At 37.8% G+C, this 14,276-nt stretch overlaps 1 protein-coding gene across 3 annotated transcripts in view; it reads right to left on the bottom strand.

The window, feature by feature from the left end:
• prkd1 (protein kinase D1) overlaps nucleotides 1–13,937 on the bottom strand; it is a 42,910-nt gene extending 28,973 nt beyond the window's left edge. For all 3 annotated transcript variants that reach the window (XM_060879017.1, XM_060879019.1, XM_060879020.1), the window contains exon 1: nucleotides 13,565–13,937. In XM_060879017.1, the coding sequence (XP_060735000.1) occupies nucleotides 13,565–13,729 (165 nt within the window). In that variant the 5' untranslated portion in view covers nucleotides 13,730–13,937. The remainder of the gene's footprint in view (nucleotides 1–13,564) is intronic.
• Between the last annotated feature and the right edge of the window lie 339 nt (nucleotides 13,938–14,276).

Below are 14,276 nucleotides of genomic sequence, written 5' to 3'. Positions count from 1 at the left end.
GGGCAAGCATAAGGAGCTAAGGAAATCTGACAATGGCTAATTGCGATGGCTCGATGACTAGATTATAATATCCCCAATACGACAGGTCTTTTTGGGTGTTGCTGGCATGTAGTGGTTGGTACCTGGTCCGAGGAAGGACAACCGGAGAACCAGTGTCAGGGTTATGACTGTCTGGTCTTAGCAAACACAAGAGCTTCTGTAGCAAATATCTGAAAAGGTTAATGCTGGTTATGATAGAAAGGTGTCAAAACACACAGTGCATCACAGGTTGCTGTGCCCATGTTGGTCCAACTCCAGCACCAACAGCACCAACAATGGAGCTGGACCATGGAGCAGTGGAGGAAGGTGGCCTGGTCTGAACAATCCTATTATCTTTTACATAATGCTGAGGACCAGGTTTGTGTGTGTCACTTACTGTACCTAGGGAGGTGATGGCACTAGGATGCACTATGGAAAGAAGGCAAATCAGTAGATGTTCTGCTGAGAAATCTTGGGTCCTGGCATTCAAGTGAATGTTGAACTTTGACACATGCCAGTTACCTAAACATTGCTGCAGACCGTTCATGGCAACAGTATGTCCTACACAAAACATGTCAGCGGTTATTCTGTGGGTTAAAGCATCAGGCCGCACTGGAAAATCTTTCAGGAATGGTTTGAAGAGCAAGGTGTTGACTTGGCCTTCAAATTCCCCAGATTTCAATCCATAATATAAACCAAAAGGAGACACATTTCAGGGATATAATACTAAGAACGCATCGCAGGGCACAGTGTGTATATAGCAGTATCTATAGTGCAGAAGCTGTGGCTTACTGCAATTAGTGTACAATACATAGTGTCAAGGCAAGGAAACAGCTTCAGTCAGTACATACACAGATCCGATTCTACCGCTGGTGATGTGTTACGGGTGATCTATTAATGCAGTTTTCTATGATTAAATCCAGATTGCAGATCAGTGAGGGAATGTGTGGGTTTGTATTTTTCATCTTGCTCATTCTAATGAGTTTGGTACAATAAAGACACACTGAGGCGAGTGAACATTCTGAGGTCGCCATGACAGCAGCCTCGCTGTAGCAGTATGGGTTGTCATGGCAGCAGAAACCCAAGGCTCTTTCCTGATTGAGCACTATTCATTTATTGGAGACAAATAGATGTGCATGTACCAAGCCATCAAAGCCCGAGTGACACCCACCGATCCTCATCATTAACCCCTTGGTAGATGCCAGGCTCTAAGCTGAGGAATCTTCTATAACTCCATGTTATGGCCTTTTAGGGTGCTTCACATTGCCGCCTTGAATGCTGCATGGTCAGGGCTGTCATTTTCAACACTCTTTCTCCCTTTCATTTTCTTCTGTTGTTTTTGTGGATGACAGCCTAGCACTGTATGCGAGGGACATCAATTTGGACGTTGTCTTCCCTTTAAACACCAGGTTGTTGAAGCTGGCTGTCAAGGTGGAGCAAGACTGAAAGAGGCAGGTGTGCCAATGCAGAGGAGGGCCAGAGAGACAGGCAGATATAGGGCGAGGAAGAGAGCGAGAGCAAGCACACTCTGAAAGCTGCTGGGAACAGTGAATCATCCGTTCTACTGAGCCCCTCTCACCCACCCCACAATTTCTCCATGTGCAGACTTTCATTCCCAAAAGCATTCTTTCAAGGTACCCCAATGCCAATTGTAGACACCTGTTTCTCAAGTACTTGAAATCAACCTGCTTGGATCCACACGTATCAATCATTAGACTTTAGTACATTATCATTAACAGTAAATACTTAAATCAAGAAATAACTTCAGAAACATCAAGCAAAGTAAGTGTTGGGTTTCTCATGTTATTATTTAAGCTTGCTTACCCAACAAAATACCTCTTTATAAGGGGCTGTATACATTAAGATAATATAACATTTCTAAAGTTTCTACTAATTGTTACTACTGTTTATTATATATCACTCTTCATTCTATCTATAGTGATCAAGTGATCATTCTATCACTCTTTGCCTGATCTAGGCGAACTTATCAGGAAATGATCAGTTGGCAGATGACTTTATTAATTAACTTTTCAGAAATGTAAGATTTAATTGTTAACATAATGTGTAAAGTATGAAATTCTATTGTAATCAGAACTTTTTTAATTAAGAAAACTATTTCTTATTATTTTAGTGTCTATATAACATATTAAAGGTAACAATATTTTCTCTACACTGAGCTGTGGCTTGTCATACTGTCATGTAGATTCCAGGTAGATGCATAGAAGATGATGCACCAGATACCGTACACTGATATTACCCAGACACAGACTGTGGGCCAAAATAGACCTACGTTTTTCATTTCCTCTTGAACAGGTCATCAAATGGTCATGATCATTTTACAAAAGTATAGAACAGTCATTTTATATATTAATGTGTTATTGGTTAATGACATAAATCTTATTTAAAAAAAAAATTTAAGCAAGTAGTTATATTCTAAGAAAACTGTGTTGGTTATTAAGCTTAACAGTAATATTTATTCCCTGTCTGTAATATGTTGATTTGTAATCTGTATAACTGATAAGAAAAAATGATTTTTATAGACAAATGGGGAGAAAAGACAAATGGGCATGTAATGTTGTCTGGAGCTGTGTTCAGTGACAAAAAAACTGGAAAGTCCAGAACAAAACAGTCTTGTTTTCTTCAGGTGTTATAACACTCAGGAAATGTTGCTCTGCACTTGATCTGATGCACATGGCTCTGGAATGACGGAGGTGTGAAATCTATTGCTGAGCAATAGGCTTTAATTAGATGAAGTTCAAAGCACAGAGCTGAAGGTAGCAAACTTACTGAACATGGTCTAATGAAGAGTCCACGGTAACTATTTTTTAAATAAATACATATAAAAATAAAAAGAATCGGTCAACTCTTTTATAAATCAGCTACCTTTTTCAGTGATCATGACCAATTTTAAATTAAATTATTTGTAAAAATGACAAAAAAATAAAAAATGTGAAGATTCAAAGAATTGTGTCTATCTGTATCTTAACTGTACTACATCTGTAGTCTACACATAAAGTTTCATCATTAATCTGAACAAGCTAAATACAAGCTGCAATGAAAGCTGTCTCTGTTTACTAAAGTGCACTGAATCAGGCTTATACTGTGTTGAAGGACAAACTCCAACAGTTTTGGCATTTTGCTTTCTTTGACTGCTCTCTCATTCCCACCAGTCAAATTCTGTCTGTGTGATATGTGATTTCCTCTGTGGTGTTTGAAAAGAAAAAAGAAGAAAGAGAAAAGGGAAAAAGTACATGAAACATATAATAATACTAATAATACCTTTCAGTTCTTTATTTCGCAGAAAGGCGATAGCACACTTCCTTGCTATCGCTCATGCTTTCAAGAATAAGGTTCACCTCAATTAACCTTTATTCAGCTTTCAGTCTTATTGCGCCATGCTTGGGGATAATCTGCAACATTTAATGACTTTTTTATTTATATTTATGTTAACCATGCCAGCTCAACACAGTCCTTATGCAGCAGCGCTTTATGGTAAGAAAGAATATAAGCTGTGCTGGCACTGCCTCCAGTGGCTGAAGTAGTGTTTTACTAGTAAAATAAAGGCCAAAGAGCTTGCTCCTTAAGTAAATGATGTGACGATTATAAAAACACAAGGAAAACAATAAAATCCTAGCAAAGAAAAAAAATGACAACAAAAAGACCCTAGCATGATTCAGCAAAGAGGACAGCTCCATGCTAACAGCTAATTAACAGCTATTTAACAGACATTGATAACTTCCAACAAGCAGAGTGTACACGCTTATATATATTACAAAATGTACATACCGTAAGTGAATGAATGTTTAGTCTGTAATACATTTGAAAAAAGACTAAAGGTATCAAACAAAACTTTTTTTTCCCTGTCTGTGCAAACAGGTTTATTATTGAATGACCTGTCTGTTGCCATAGAAATGCTTTGAAAAGAAAAAATGAAATACTTTCAATTTCTCCCACTCATGTAGACTAACTGAACATGTGGCCTTCTGTTTTCCTAGCCGGTGATTCAACATCAGACAATTACAAGCAGTCCGTCTCTCTAGGATTTTGTGATTTTGTGATCAAAGAAATTAACGCAAAATCAAGTCCACGATACGTGGAGGAGCTTGCCATTTTTCAAAATGAACACAAATCATAGAAATAATTACATATGTGTCTTCACTGGTAGTAGTTTAAAAGACGAATCCTGTACTTATCATTTCACCAATTCAAGACAATCACAAAAACTCCTGGAGCGACTGACTAATGACATGCGATTTGGGAACAAATGTAGGACTAACTGTAATTAGATATTTTTCATAACCATAAGCAACTATAAGAAATACAGTGAAGCAAAGGTTCAGTGCTACTGTGATTTAATATTAAGCAACTCCTTCAGTTTTTAACCAACCAACACAGTCTCACCCTTGTTTACTATCGGTTCACAAAAATGATATCACAGGTTCATGATCACAGGACAAACTCAAACGCTGCATAGTAACTGCAACTACAAGCAAATAAACACCTCACATCCTTTCACCTTCAGTGAGTTATCTTTTCTGTCTGGCAAAATTTTGTCATTTGTGGTTGGTCTAACAGCTGCTTTATATTATAAATCATAAATGTATTTTTTCCTCATAGCAAGGAATCAAAAATATAAGAAGTCATAATAAAATAAAATGCTCTATAAAAATTCATAGAAACTAATTTTCACAACTGGCATAGAGGATTTTGTCTGTTCTAATAAATGAAGTACTTATTTACATAACAGTACCACCATGTCATTAGTATCAAAACAGCTTAAATATGAAATCAGAAAATGTATATGCACAGAATCTAATGTAAGTATGAGTCTAAGGAGTTTAGGATTATCCCCTTAAATGCCAAGTGCCACTCTTCACTGTTGTATTTACTTTCTTTTAACTATAAGTTTCACTTAATTTACTGAATGTTCGGTGCGGTTGTGATCAAATAGTTTGTGTTCATTTTAGTTCAGACATGCTAATGCTATATAGATGCTATTCAAGATTCTTTGAATTTTACAGCAATTAAATATCTGTCTGTGATGCTAATAAGTTAGACCAAAATGAATCAATGAATCAGTGAATGGATGGATGGATGGATGGATGGATGGATGGATGGATGGATGGATGGATGGACGGATGGACGAATGAATGAATGTATGTATGTATGGCTGCTTACTAGTCTAGATGATTACAGAAAATGCTGTTTATAAATTAATGATCAATAAGTGCTAATGCATATTCCCAGTCTATAAATAATTGGAGTATCATGCGTTTTCAAATTTCTTTTCCATATGCTGATATATTCCATTTCAGATAGAGAACTATTATGAGGACTATGAACGTTAAGTCTTACGCTAAATCTGTTTTGTTTCGTTTTTTTTTTTTTTTAATTCTGCACACTTCCCTTTCGTGCAGGTCCAGGTTTACTTCACTGATCCACACGACTGTGCCCTTGATATATGTAGAGAGGATTTGTATACATTTTTATAAAACTAATGAGGGACTGTATGCATGTAATCTGTCTGATTTTATCACTGTTTTTATTTCTTCTACCAAGCCCGCTGATGTCATGCTGTCTTCACAGCTGTCCAAGAAACAACTAACCAACTGTCCAATTACTAGAGGTCTAAAATGGAGGGACTATAGAAAAATGATTACTACGTGATTTAAGCTCATATTTAACGTTTTAAATTGAATTAATGTCCTGGAGTAAAGTAAAGAACTATAAAAGCAAGCCACTTTGGAGTTTAAGCTTTTGTTTAAACTCCAACTCCTTACTTCTGTTTCTGAAGTTTTTGAGTTCTGTATTAAATAACAAAAATCAGTCGGCCATCTCGCTTTAAATCTCTGTATCTCTCTTTAAAGTTAGTTACACTCTACCTGCACAGAGAACAAAGACAGAAACTCTGTCATTGACAGAATCAGATTTTTCTGTCAGTGAGACTAACACACCAGGCCATATCCCCATACTGATCAAGCCATGGAACACACACAAACCATCAACCAATCAGAGCCATGGTTAGCCATGTTGAGTCTGCAGGCTAGCGGGTGCTAGCTGTGCTGTGACAACCACTGGTCAATACTGTTGGAGCATTGTGCTTTTGTTTTTCTGCCTCCCTCTGCGCCTACAAGGCCAAAAAAGCCTAAACGTTTTGCCAATGGCAGGCATGGGGCCTCATTCAAGGCCTAACAGAAAGGGCAAACAGATTCTCTCCAAGCTCTGCTAATGCTCAAGCCATTTGATGTCCAAAAACTATATTTTTACAAATAAAAGTTGCTGTGCTTTGTCGTTGCTTATTAGTAAGTATGGCATATTAATTGTGTTTTACATTTATTGTTGGAACATGCCTTTGACCAAACTGACACAGATCCAGCAGAGCCAACAGTTTCCAACAAGAAATAAGCCGTAAGATAGTGTACAGTACAAACACAAGACAATAAGCCTCAGACTAATTTGTATGAGTTTCAAGTAGTACAGCAATACCAAGGCTCCCTGGTTCAGCAACATAATACACATCTAGTCGAACACTAGTAGATAGTGTAGTATAAATAACAGTATAAATAATACCTGTACATCAACAAAAACTTTCACATGGTCACCATTCTTGGGTTGCCCATGTCTACAGCTGCCACTTCTGAACTCCCAAGAAAGACATTGCTTGCATACATTAGCATGTCATTAATACTAAGGAGGACAACCTGGATGAAGAGCCTACTCTCATTTAAGGCAAACGACACACTGTATCTAATTAAAGCAATCTTTTAAACCTGCTAAGATTCTCATTGTCACCTTAATGGCTGTATGTTCACACGTTATTAGTGAGTGTTTTGCAGCTCCTCTCCTCAGCGCCAGCATGCCCACTAACTAACCCTTGGCACAGCAAGCTCACGCTCAAGCACCATACAAGTTCTACTGGGCTTTGAGGTGCTATGGCAGATCATTAAAATTACATGACGGGCTTAGCAGGTGGTATGCCTCTAAATTGTCAGTAATTTCGATATTTCACTCATGATGAGCTTTATTGAACTCCTCTGCACAGTGTGTGGTGTAACAATCATTAAACAAAATGAACGCCAAATTTAGCTGCTAAGGCACAGAAGAAAAGTTGTCCAACTTTATTCCATATGAGTGACGGCACAAAGGCACACAAATGTTATCTGCATAAATTCTAAAATAATTAAGAATCGACACTGATGCTCTATGACACATGGATGACTGATAGGCGTTCCAGGTCTCATCAGTAAATTGAATCAGAATTTTTGCACAGAGGCTTCGTGCGGATTCTTGTTTGGTTTGGTTCTTGCAGTTGGCCGATCTACGTTCAGTGTGTGCTTTTTGTGAGCTAAAAAACTCAGCAAGGATATGATGAAGCTCTGCTTCTTGGTTTGTGAAGTCTCAGCACGTTCCTTGTGAAGAGATAATTGTGTTTTGCATGTCCTGCCTAAGCAACCTTGGAAATGAGGTAACCTTTCTGCAAAGCGCATTAACACAGAGAAAAACCACTGCATATTTTTTGCCCATTTCAGCTCCTGCAATATGCAATATTTATTACTAATTAATAAGCAATTAAAAAGATTGCTTCTGTTGGCCTTCCATGCTATTCTCAGTATAAAACAGGAAGAGTCCTTGTTGCAGCACTAGTAAATTGGTCAAGACAAAGAATGCTCAGATGCACTCTTTGATGAGTAACAGCCCTCTTGAATATCCTGCATCATACATGCCATATACAGGACAACCATTTTGTGAGCCCAGCTTTCGTTATTATCTCACGTATCTTTAGGAACTTTCTGAAGGGGGGCTCATAGGAGCTAAGGAAGGAATCACGACCCTCCATGATGGACAAGCTGTCCGTGCATGTGTAAATACACACGCAAAGCGTACAAACACACTGTATCACATCTATCAATGCTAATGAAGGCAGCTCTTTCAGTGATCTCCAAAACAGCTGCTTCACAATGGCCTCTGTACAGTACTCATCTCTTGCCGAGGTGTGTGTGTGTGTGTGTGTGTGAGAGAGAGAGAGAGAGAGAGAGAGAGAGAGACAGAGAGAGAGAAAGAGAGAGAGAGAGAGAGAGAGAGAGAAAGTGTGTGCTCATGTGCGCGTGTATGTGAGTGCATGACCTCTCTGCACATGGCTCTCGTCACCATAATGGCACTCAGATGAGTACTTCACAGGCAATCATAATCAGTTGCCAAGCAACTAGAGGGACCACTCTCCTGCTCCTGTAAAAAGACCGATGTTGCTAAGATGACCATATAAGCTAACATCACCATTTCACAGTTACTATCTCTGGTGACGTGAATATATAATTTGCTCTAATACCTACGTCTTTCAAAGACGACGGTATGAAATGCAGCCTATTCAGGTTTTGCACAATGCTTAATGGTAGAATACGACTCTCCTTTATGGGACTGAATGAAAAGGCTCTGTCAGCACAGAAGCATTGTCATTAAAGCTTGGGCTTGAGATAACATGGTTTAAATTCATGCCAGGTACAGATAGAAGTGCTGTAAAAAAAAAAAAGTGTTGAGTTACTAAATTATGGAAAATGATTCAGTTTTTTTAGTACTGTTTCTACTTAACCTGCTGTTGAAGTAACTGAACCTCTGTATCAGCGGAACAATGCATTGCATCTTTATGTGAAGGCAGCGTTTAGCATAATATTGCTGTTAAAATAAAATTGTGGCAGTGGCAGATTTATATTCCACTACTGTATGTTTCCATATAAACATCAAGTGAATGCAGTCTGAAAACCTTCCTAAAACTCTGGCAAGTCACTGTACGTGTTTAAATTTCTTATTCATTTAAATGAACTTTCAAATAAACTTGAACAATCATGCTTTTGCTGTCCATATTCAGGAATTTTTCCCCCCTTACAGTAAAATTATTTTCGGTAGACCCTGAAAATAAAAACGAAAAAAAAAACTAAACCATGCTAAACAAAAGGAGCCATCAACTGCTTTGCTTCTCCACCAGCAGTGTCTATGGATTGAGCAATAGGAATGGTTAGCACTTAGCATGAGGAGTGCAGCAATCCCACTGATTAATAGGAACGCATGCACAAGTGGTAATGCAAAAAGGTGCAAACTTGAAACAAAGGCGCCATCACTTTAATTAAACCTGATAATCCTGAGCACTAATGGATTCACAGTCTATTAGGCATCCCCTTGATAGCACTAAGGACTTTTGGCAGTGTGAGAAAGAAGATAGTGGAGGGAGCTTTCATTTATGGAGCCTCCACAGAGAAGGTCAAATCAAGCTTGAAATTGAATGGCATACTTATGGAAGAGATTGGAGTGGATTTTGATTTTGGTTCTGAGGAACTATTCACTTAACATGAATGTCAATCTTCACCACATCTAAATACCAAAGATTATCCAAGTTTAATTGTGTTCATAGATACTGGAACTAGCATAATGCTGACTGGTTTATAAACTAAAGTAATTCATTTCTAGTGAGTACTTGTACATAGTTAAGACAGAGATTTTCAGGGAATTTGAATCTGTTTGTTTTACATCTTTCCAATAATCCACTTTAATTTGGTATCAGAAAAAAAAACACTGAGCTAATATCCTAAATATTTCTCACTGGTGCTGCTGTATTTTGCATATTTTGACCATTTTAGTTTTCAGATTTATTTCAGTATTATAATCTCTGTAGTCATTTAAGGCATGCACTCTTTCTGTGGTTTGTCTTACTTTTCCAACTGCAATGTAATAAGCACGTACATCTTTAAAAATCTTCTCCAAATCATATTTTCACTGTTCATGCTGTGAATGTCATAGACTCAGAGGAGCATTATGTGGGATTATAACTCAGAAACCATCCACCAAGCTACATTTAATAGGCATCAGGTTGTGGACACCTGATCATCATACCCAAACGTGGGTCTTCCCAAACCTTTTGCCATGGAAAGGATGCCATTGTGTGCTGTAGCATTAAAGTTTCCTTCGCCAAGGAGTCAAGCACAACATGTTCCAGCATGACAATGTCTCTCTGCACATGGCAAGTGGCCCGATATTAACACTCATTCACTTATTTTCATGAATAAAAAACACAGTTCAGTATAAACATTTGTACACCATTAGTACATTATTTAGTATAAATTACAAAATAAATAAAGCTTATTGCCAAAATGTCCGTCAGTGTTTTACAGTTTACAGATGTTTCGTCTTTAGCACAAATGTTAAAATATGATTGCTTCTACCTTTCTGAATGTGATAGAAATGATTCTTTAATAACATGTATACTCAGCCTTTGGCTTTATAACTGCCTCCAACACCTTTTAATATTGTCTGGTCCTTTCAACCAATTTTCTTCCTAGTAGAAAAATTGTATACTAGCAGTACATTATTTTTTACCACCATCTGAAGGTCAAACTTTTGCGTTCATCTGTATGCTGGTAAACATTTAAAATCTGGATATACTAAAATGATTTGGCTCTTGATTTGGTCTAGACATAGTAACAATATTTAGCAAACTGATCAACAATTTCTTGGACCATATATGCCTTCAGTAACTAAGAAAAAAAACAAAACTGTCCTCTGACACTTGTTACTACCATCCAGCATCGAAAAGACATTGTGCAGACTCAAAGCTCTCACCAGACAGTTGGCATGTTCATACTTCCTCTTTTTGGCAGCCTGGCTTTTCCAGGAGAGATCACACTACCCTTGTACACTCTGCGCTTGTGGCTTCTTGTGGTTCAAGTCAGGTTCCCCTAGTTCTTAAGTACACTGTATTTCTAGACTCAAGAGAAATTTGAAATGCCCTGATGTGCTTCATAGCCTCCTACTCAGACTCTGAATTGTGAAAAACTGAAGTAGCATCTCTTTGCATTGCAACTGAGACTCTATTACAATGCACAAGAGCTTTCAAGGACATTTTCCATTTTTTACTCTCTGATTACGTCATTGTGCTCAGTAAACCTACATATTTCTTCTAAAGTGAAGGTAGTTGGGGCATGTGAATAGTGCAATGGCAGACTGTATCTTCACACACCTATCAGTTTTTCTGCAGCACGCAGTGATACATGTATCATTATAGCAGAACTGTAGACAGGTGTAACCCAATGTGTGGGTTGAGTGAGCTACTACAATACCAAGGCATTAGTCAGAATACAGAAAGCAATGTAGGTGGTTTTACATTATGCAGTAAATGTCCATATAACCTGGCTCATTCAGCAACAACAAATCACCTAAATCACAAACTCATATACACACATACAAGCTATAGCAATAAATTAGTGACAATGAAACACCATTTTCCGTCACTTGTCTGCACAACAATGTCACCATCATTTTCATGCACAGAAATCAACATGTGACTGTTTAATGTGATAAGAGCTCTAAGCTCTTATACTCCTGAGACCCTCCCTATCTGAAAAAAGTGTCTAGAAGGTGTTAAAGGATTTAAGGTTAAATCTGTTGTTCATAGCCCCTTTCTTTTTTCTTTCAATATATTAAACACATCCGTCTATTTTTCCCAAACACAAGCTGACAACCTTGAAAAAAAAGGTGTTCCTTGTTCAGCCGTTACTTGATTACAGTTATAAAAATGCTGTGCCACAATCTAACACCTATACTTCTAAAAACAGAGTGTAAACATAGCGAAACTGTTAAAAATTGAAACACAACAATAACAAATAAACATACAGTATTGCAGGAGTAGTAGCAAAGATGAACATTCTGCATATCTTCTGGAAAATGAATTCAAACAATTAATAGCAAAATGTATAAATAACCAAAATGGATTTACTAAGGAATAAAACACTTGTGCATATATCCATAATCCATAGCACTATTTTCACTGTGAAGTGGAATATATTTCTTATAACAGAACATCTAATAAGTGTTTGACTCCTCTTATATCACCGCAATCTGCCAACAATAAACATTTTTACTGTATTAATGAATGGCACTTCATGCTTTTTAACATTTTAGAAATAGATCTCCATATATGTTAAATGTACATCTAGCAGAAAACATTAGTATTTTTGTTAAGTAACAAAATATATATATTTTTAAATGATCTTTATTATTATATGTACAGCATCCATGTTGCACGTCCTTGTGACTGTCCTTGTGGCTGTTGCAACAGAAACAATATATACAGTATTAGAACAATATTGAGATGTATTCAAACAAGTGCATCCGTATAAACCTGTGATTTGAATGGCAGCCAGCACTACTGTCAGGGCTGCACTGAAAATGAATCCATGTCACACCGCATTCTGACCAATCACAATCAAGAATTCAACAACACTGTGAGATAAACACATATACTGTATGGATGAGTGAAAATACTGGACCCTGTATACCGTCCAACCTGAAAACTATAATTTATTGCACAACTAACATCTAAAGTGTTCCTGACAAAAGAAAGATCAGTGTTGAGTAATTCTTGAGTATTCTACTGTCTCCGCTGTTGTTCTAAAGAAAGTACGTTGACTGCAACAGATTGTTTTGAACTTTTTAGTCATTACATCATGTTTATGTTTTTATTCTGAACTTGTTTCCTGCATAGTGTATATACCATTACCATGACTTGCCTACAGCACTGTTACAAACTTATTAATTGTTTTGACTTTATACTTTATTGTCCTATGTTTCCAGAGATCAAACCCCACTATATCAAGTCCATAGTACCACAGGACCATAGTGTGTGTAATGCTGAATCTCGCAGGCTAGCATAGTGTCGCTGATAACCTTAGCTTTAGTAGGCTATGTTTATTTTGGCTGGCTGATGAATGATATACAGAGTATAAACTACTTCTCTAATCATCAATTGAAAACTTTCACATAAACTTATTAATGAAAATTGTTGCCAATTTGAAGATGTGAAACCGTGCCAGACTCTAATCGTGTTCTGTGTTTTGTTTCTGGTGTGGAAAATGATTTCATTCAAGTTAGCTCAACTTAGCTCATGTTATTTTAATATGTTTCGATGTTCAGACAAAGAAATTTCTAGCTTTTTTGTGTGTGTGTTTTTTTTTTTCATTTCCGAATTCACATTCACAGTGCTGAAAATCACAACCTATCAAAGTTGATCCATTTATTATTGAGTTCTTATTTATATTCATATAAAAAATAAAATAAAATGTGTATAAATAATGTCAACATGGACCTAGAAAACCCCAGGGCTCCAGTAAATAACCAAACAATTCGTGTAGACATTTAAAACGAGTCTGTTCAATGAGTCGTATTGTTTATGAAATAAATCCAGTGCTGCTGAGGTCCAGGGGATTTACTGCACAGTTGAAGGGTTTCTGCTTTAAAACCCACTGATTTGAAAGTGTAAACAAATCACTAACATGACGACGAGTAACCTGGAAGCAACAATTCGGCATCGAATCGACATCCACAACCCTGGAGCGTCGCTAAAATACAGTCGTATCGGTTCGACACAATGATTCACTTCACTCCTAAAAGTTAACGCTATACTTGGTGTCGACACTCACTCACTCACTCACTCACTCGATTTATCTTTCGACTTTGACTTTGACTTTGATGCCGAGCATCACAGGCGAGACATAACAGTTACCTTCTGGTCGACGATAGAACACGCCATTTCCCGGACCTGCGCGAGGCTGAAGTCTCCGGTGTCGAGCAGCACGGGCTCGCGGCTCAAGCCGATCTGCATGTGGAAGGAAACTCCGCTCGAGCCGGGCACGGGGCTCGGAGCACGGATCACCGGAGGAACACTCATGGGGAATCCGTGTAATATAAAACGGGGGACGCGGTCGCTGCGGGATCAGTCAACTAATCACTCGGTGTGTTTCGTCAAAGCAGGTCGCTCTTTTTTTTCTAATGAACGCCCACCTGCCCGCTCAGGGAGCAAAACTTACAATCGCCCCAAATTCCTGACGGTGTCATGAAGGTAAATGACGAACGAATATATAATCGTAAATTGGAATACATTCAGACGCACTGTAAAAAAAAAAAAAAAAAAAAAGGCGAAGAGTTATTTGGACGCTGAAGGGCGATGATGATGATGATGATGATGATGATGATGATGGAGCCCTATAGACGTCAGATAGGCTTAATGTTGGGGTCTGATAGACACCGCCTCCGAACTGTTCCGGTGATTAGAGAATCACGGATTTAGAAAGATCTGCGTTTAAAACACGTTTTTTTGTTGTTGTTTTTTGTTACCATGCGATCAAATGCTTGTTCTGTTCCCTATTTGTCTTGCTTTAGTATTATATTTAAGTGCAGCTTTATACTGTAAGGCATATAAGGCCCTTGGCGCATGC

The sequence above is a fragment of the Tachysurus vachellii genome, chromosome 10 (assembly GCF_030014155.1).
Source record: "Tachysurus vachellii isolate PV-2020 chromosome 10, HZAU_Pvac_v1, whole genome shotgun sequence".
Lineage (NCBI taxonomy): Eukaryota > Metazoa > Chordata > Actinopteri > Siluriformes > Bagridae > Tachysurus > Tachysurus vachellii.
This window is presented reverse-complemented; position numbering and strand designations above follow the sequence as displayed.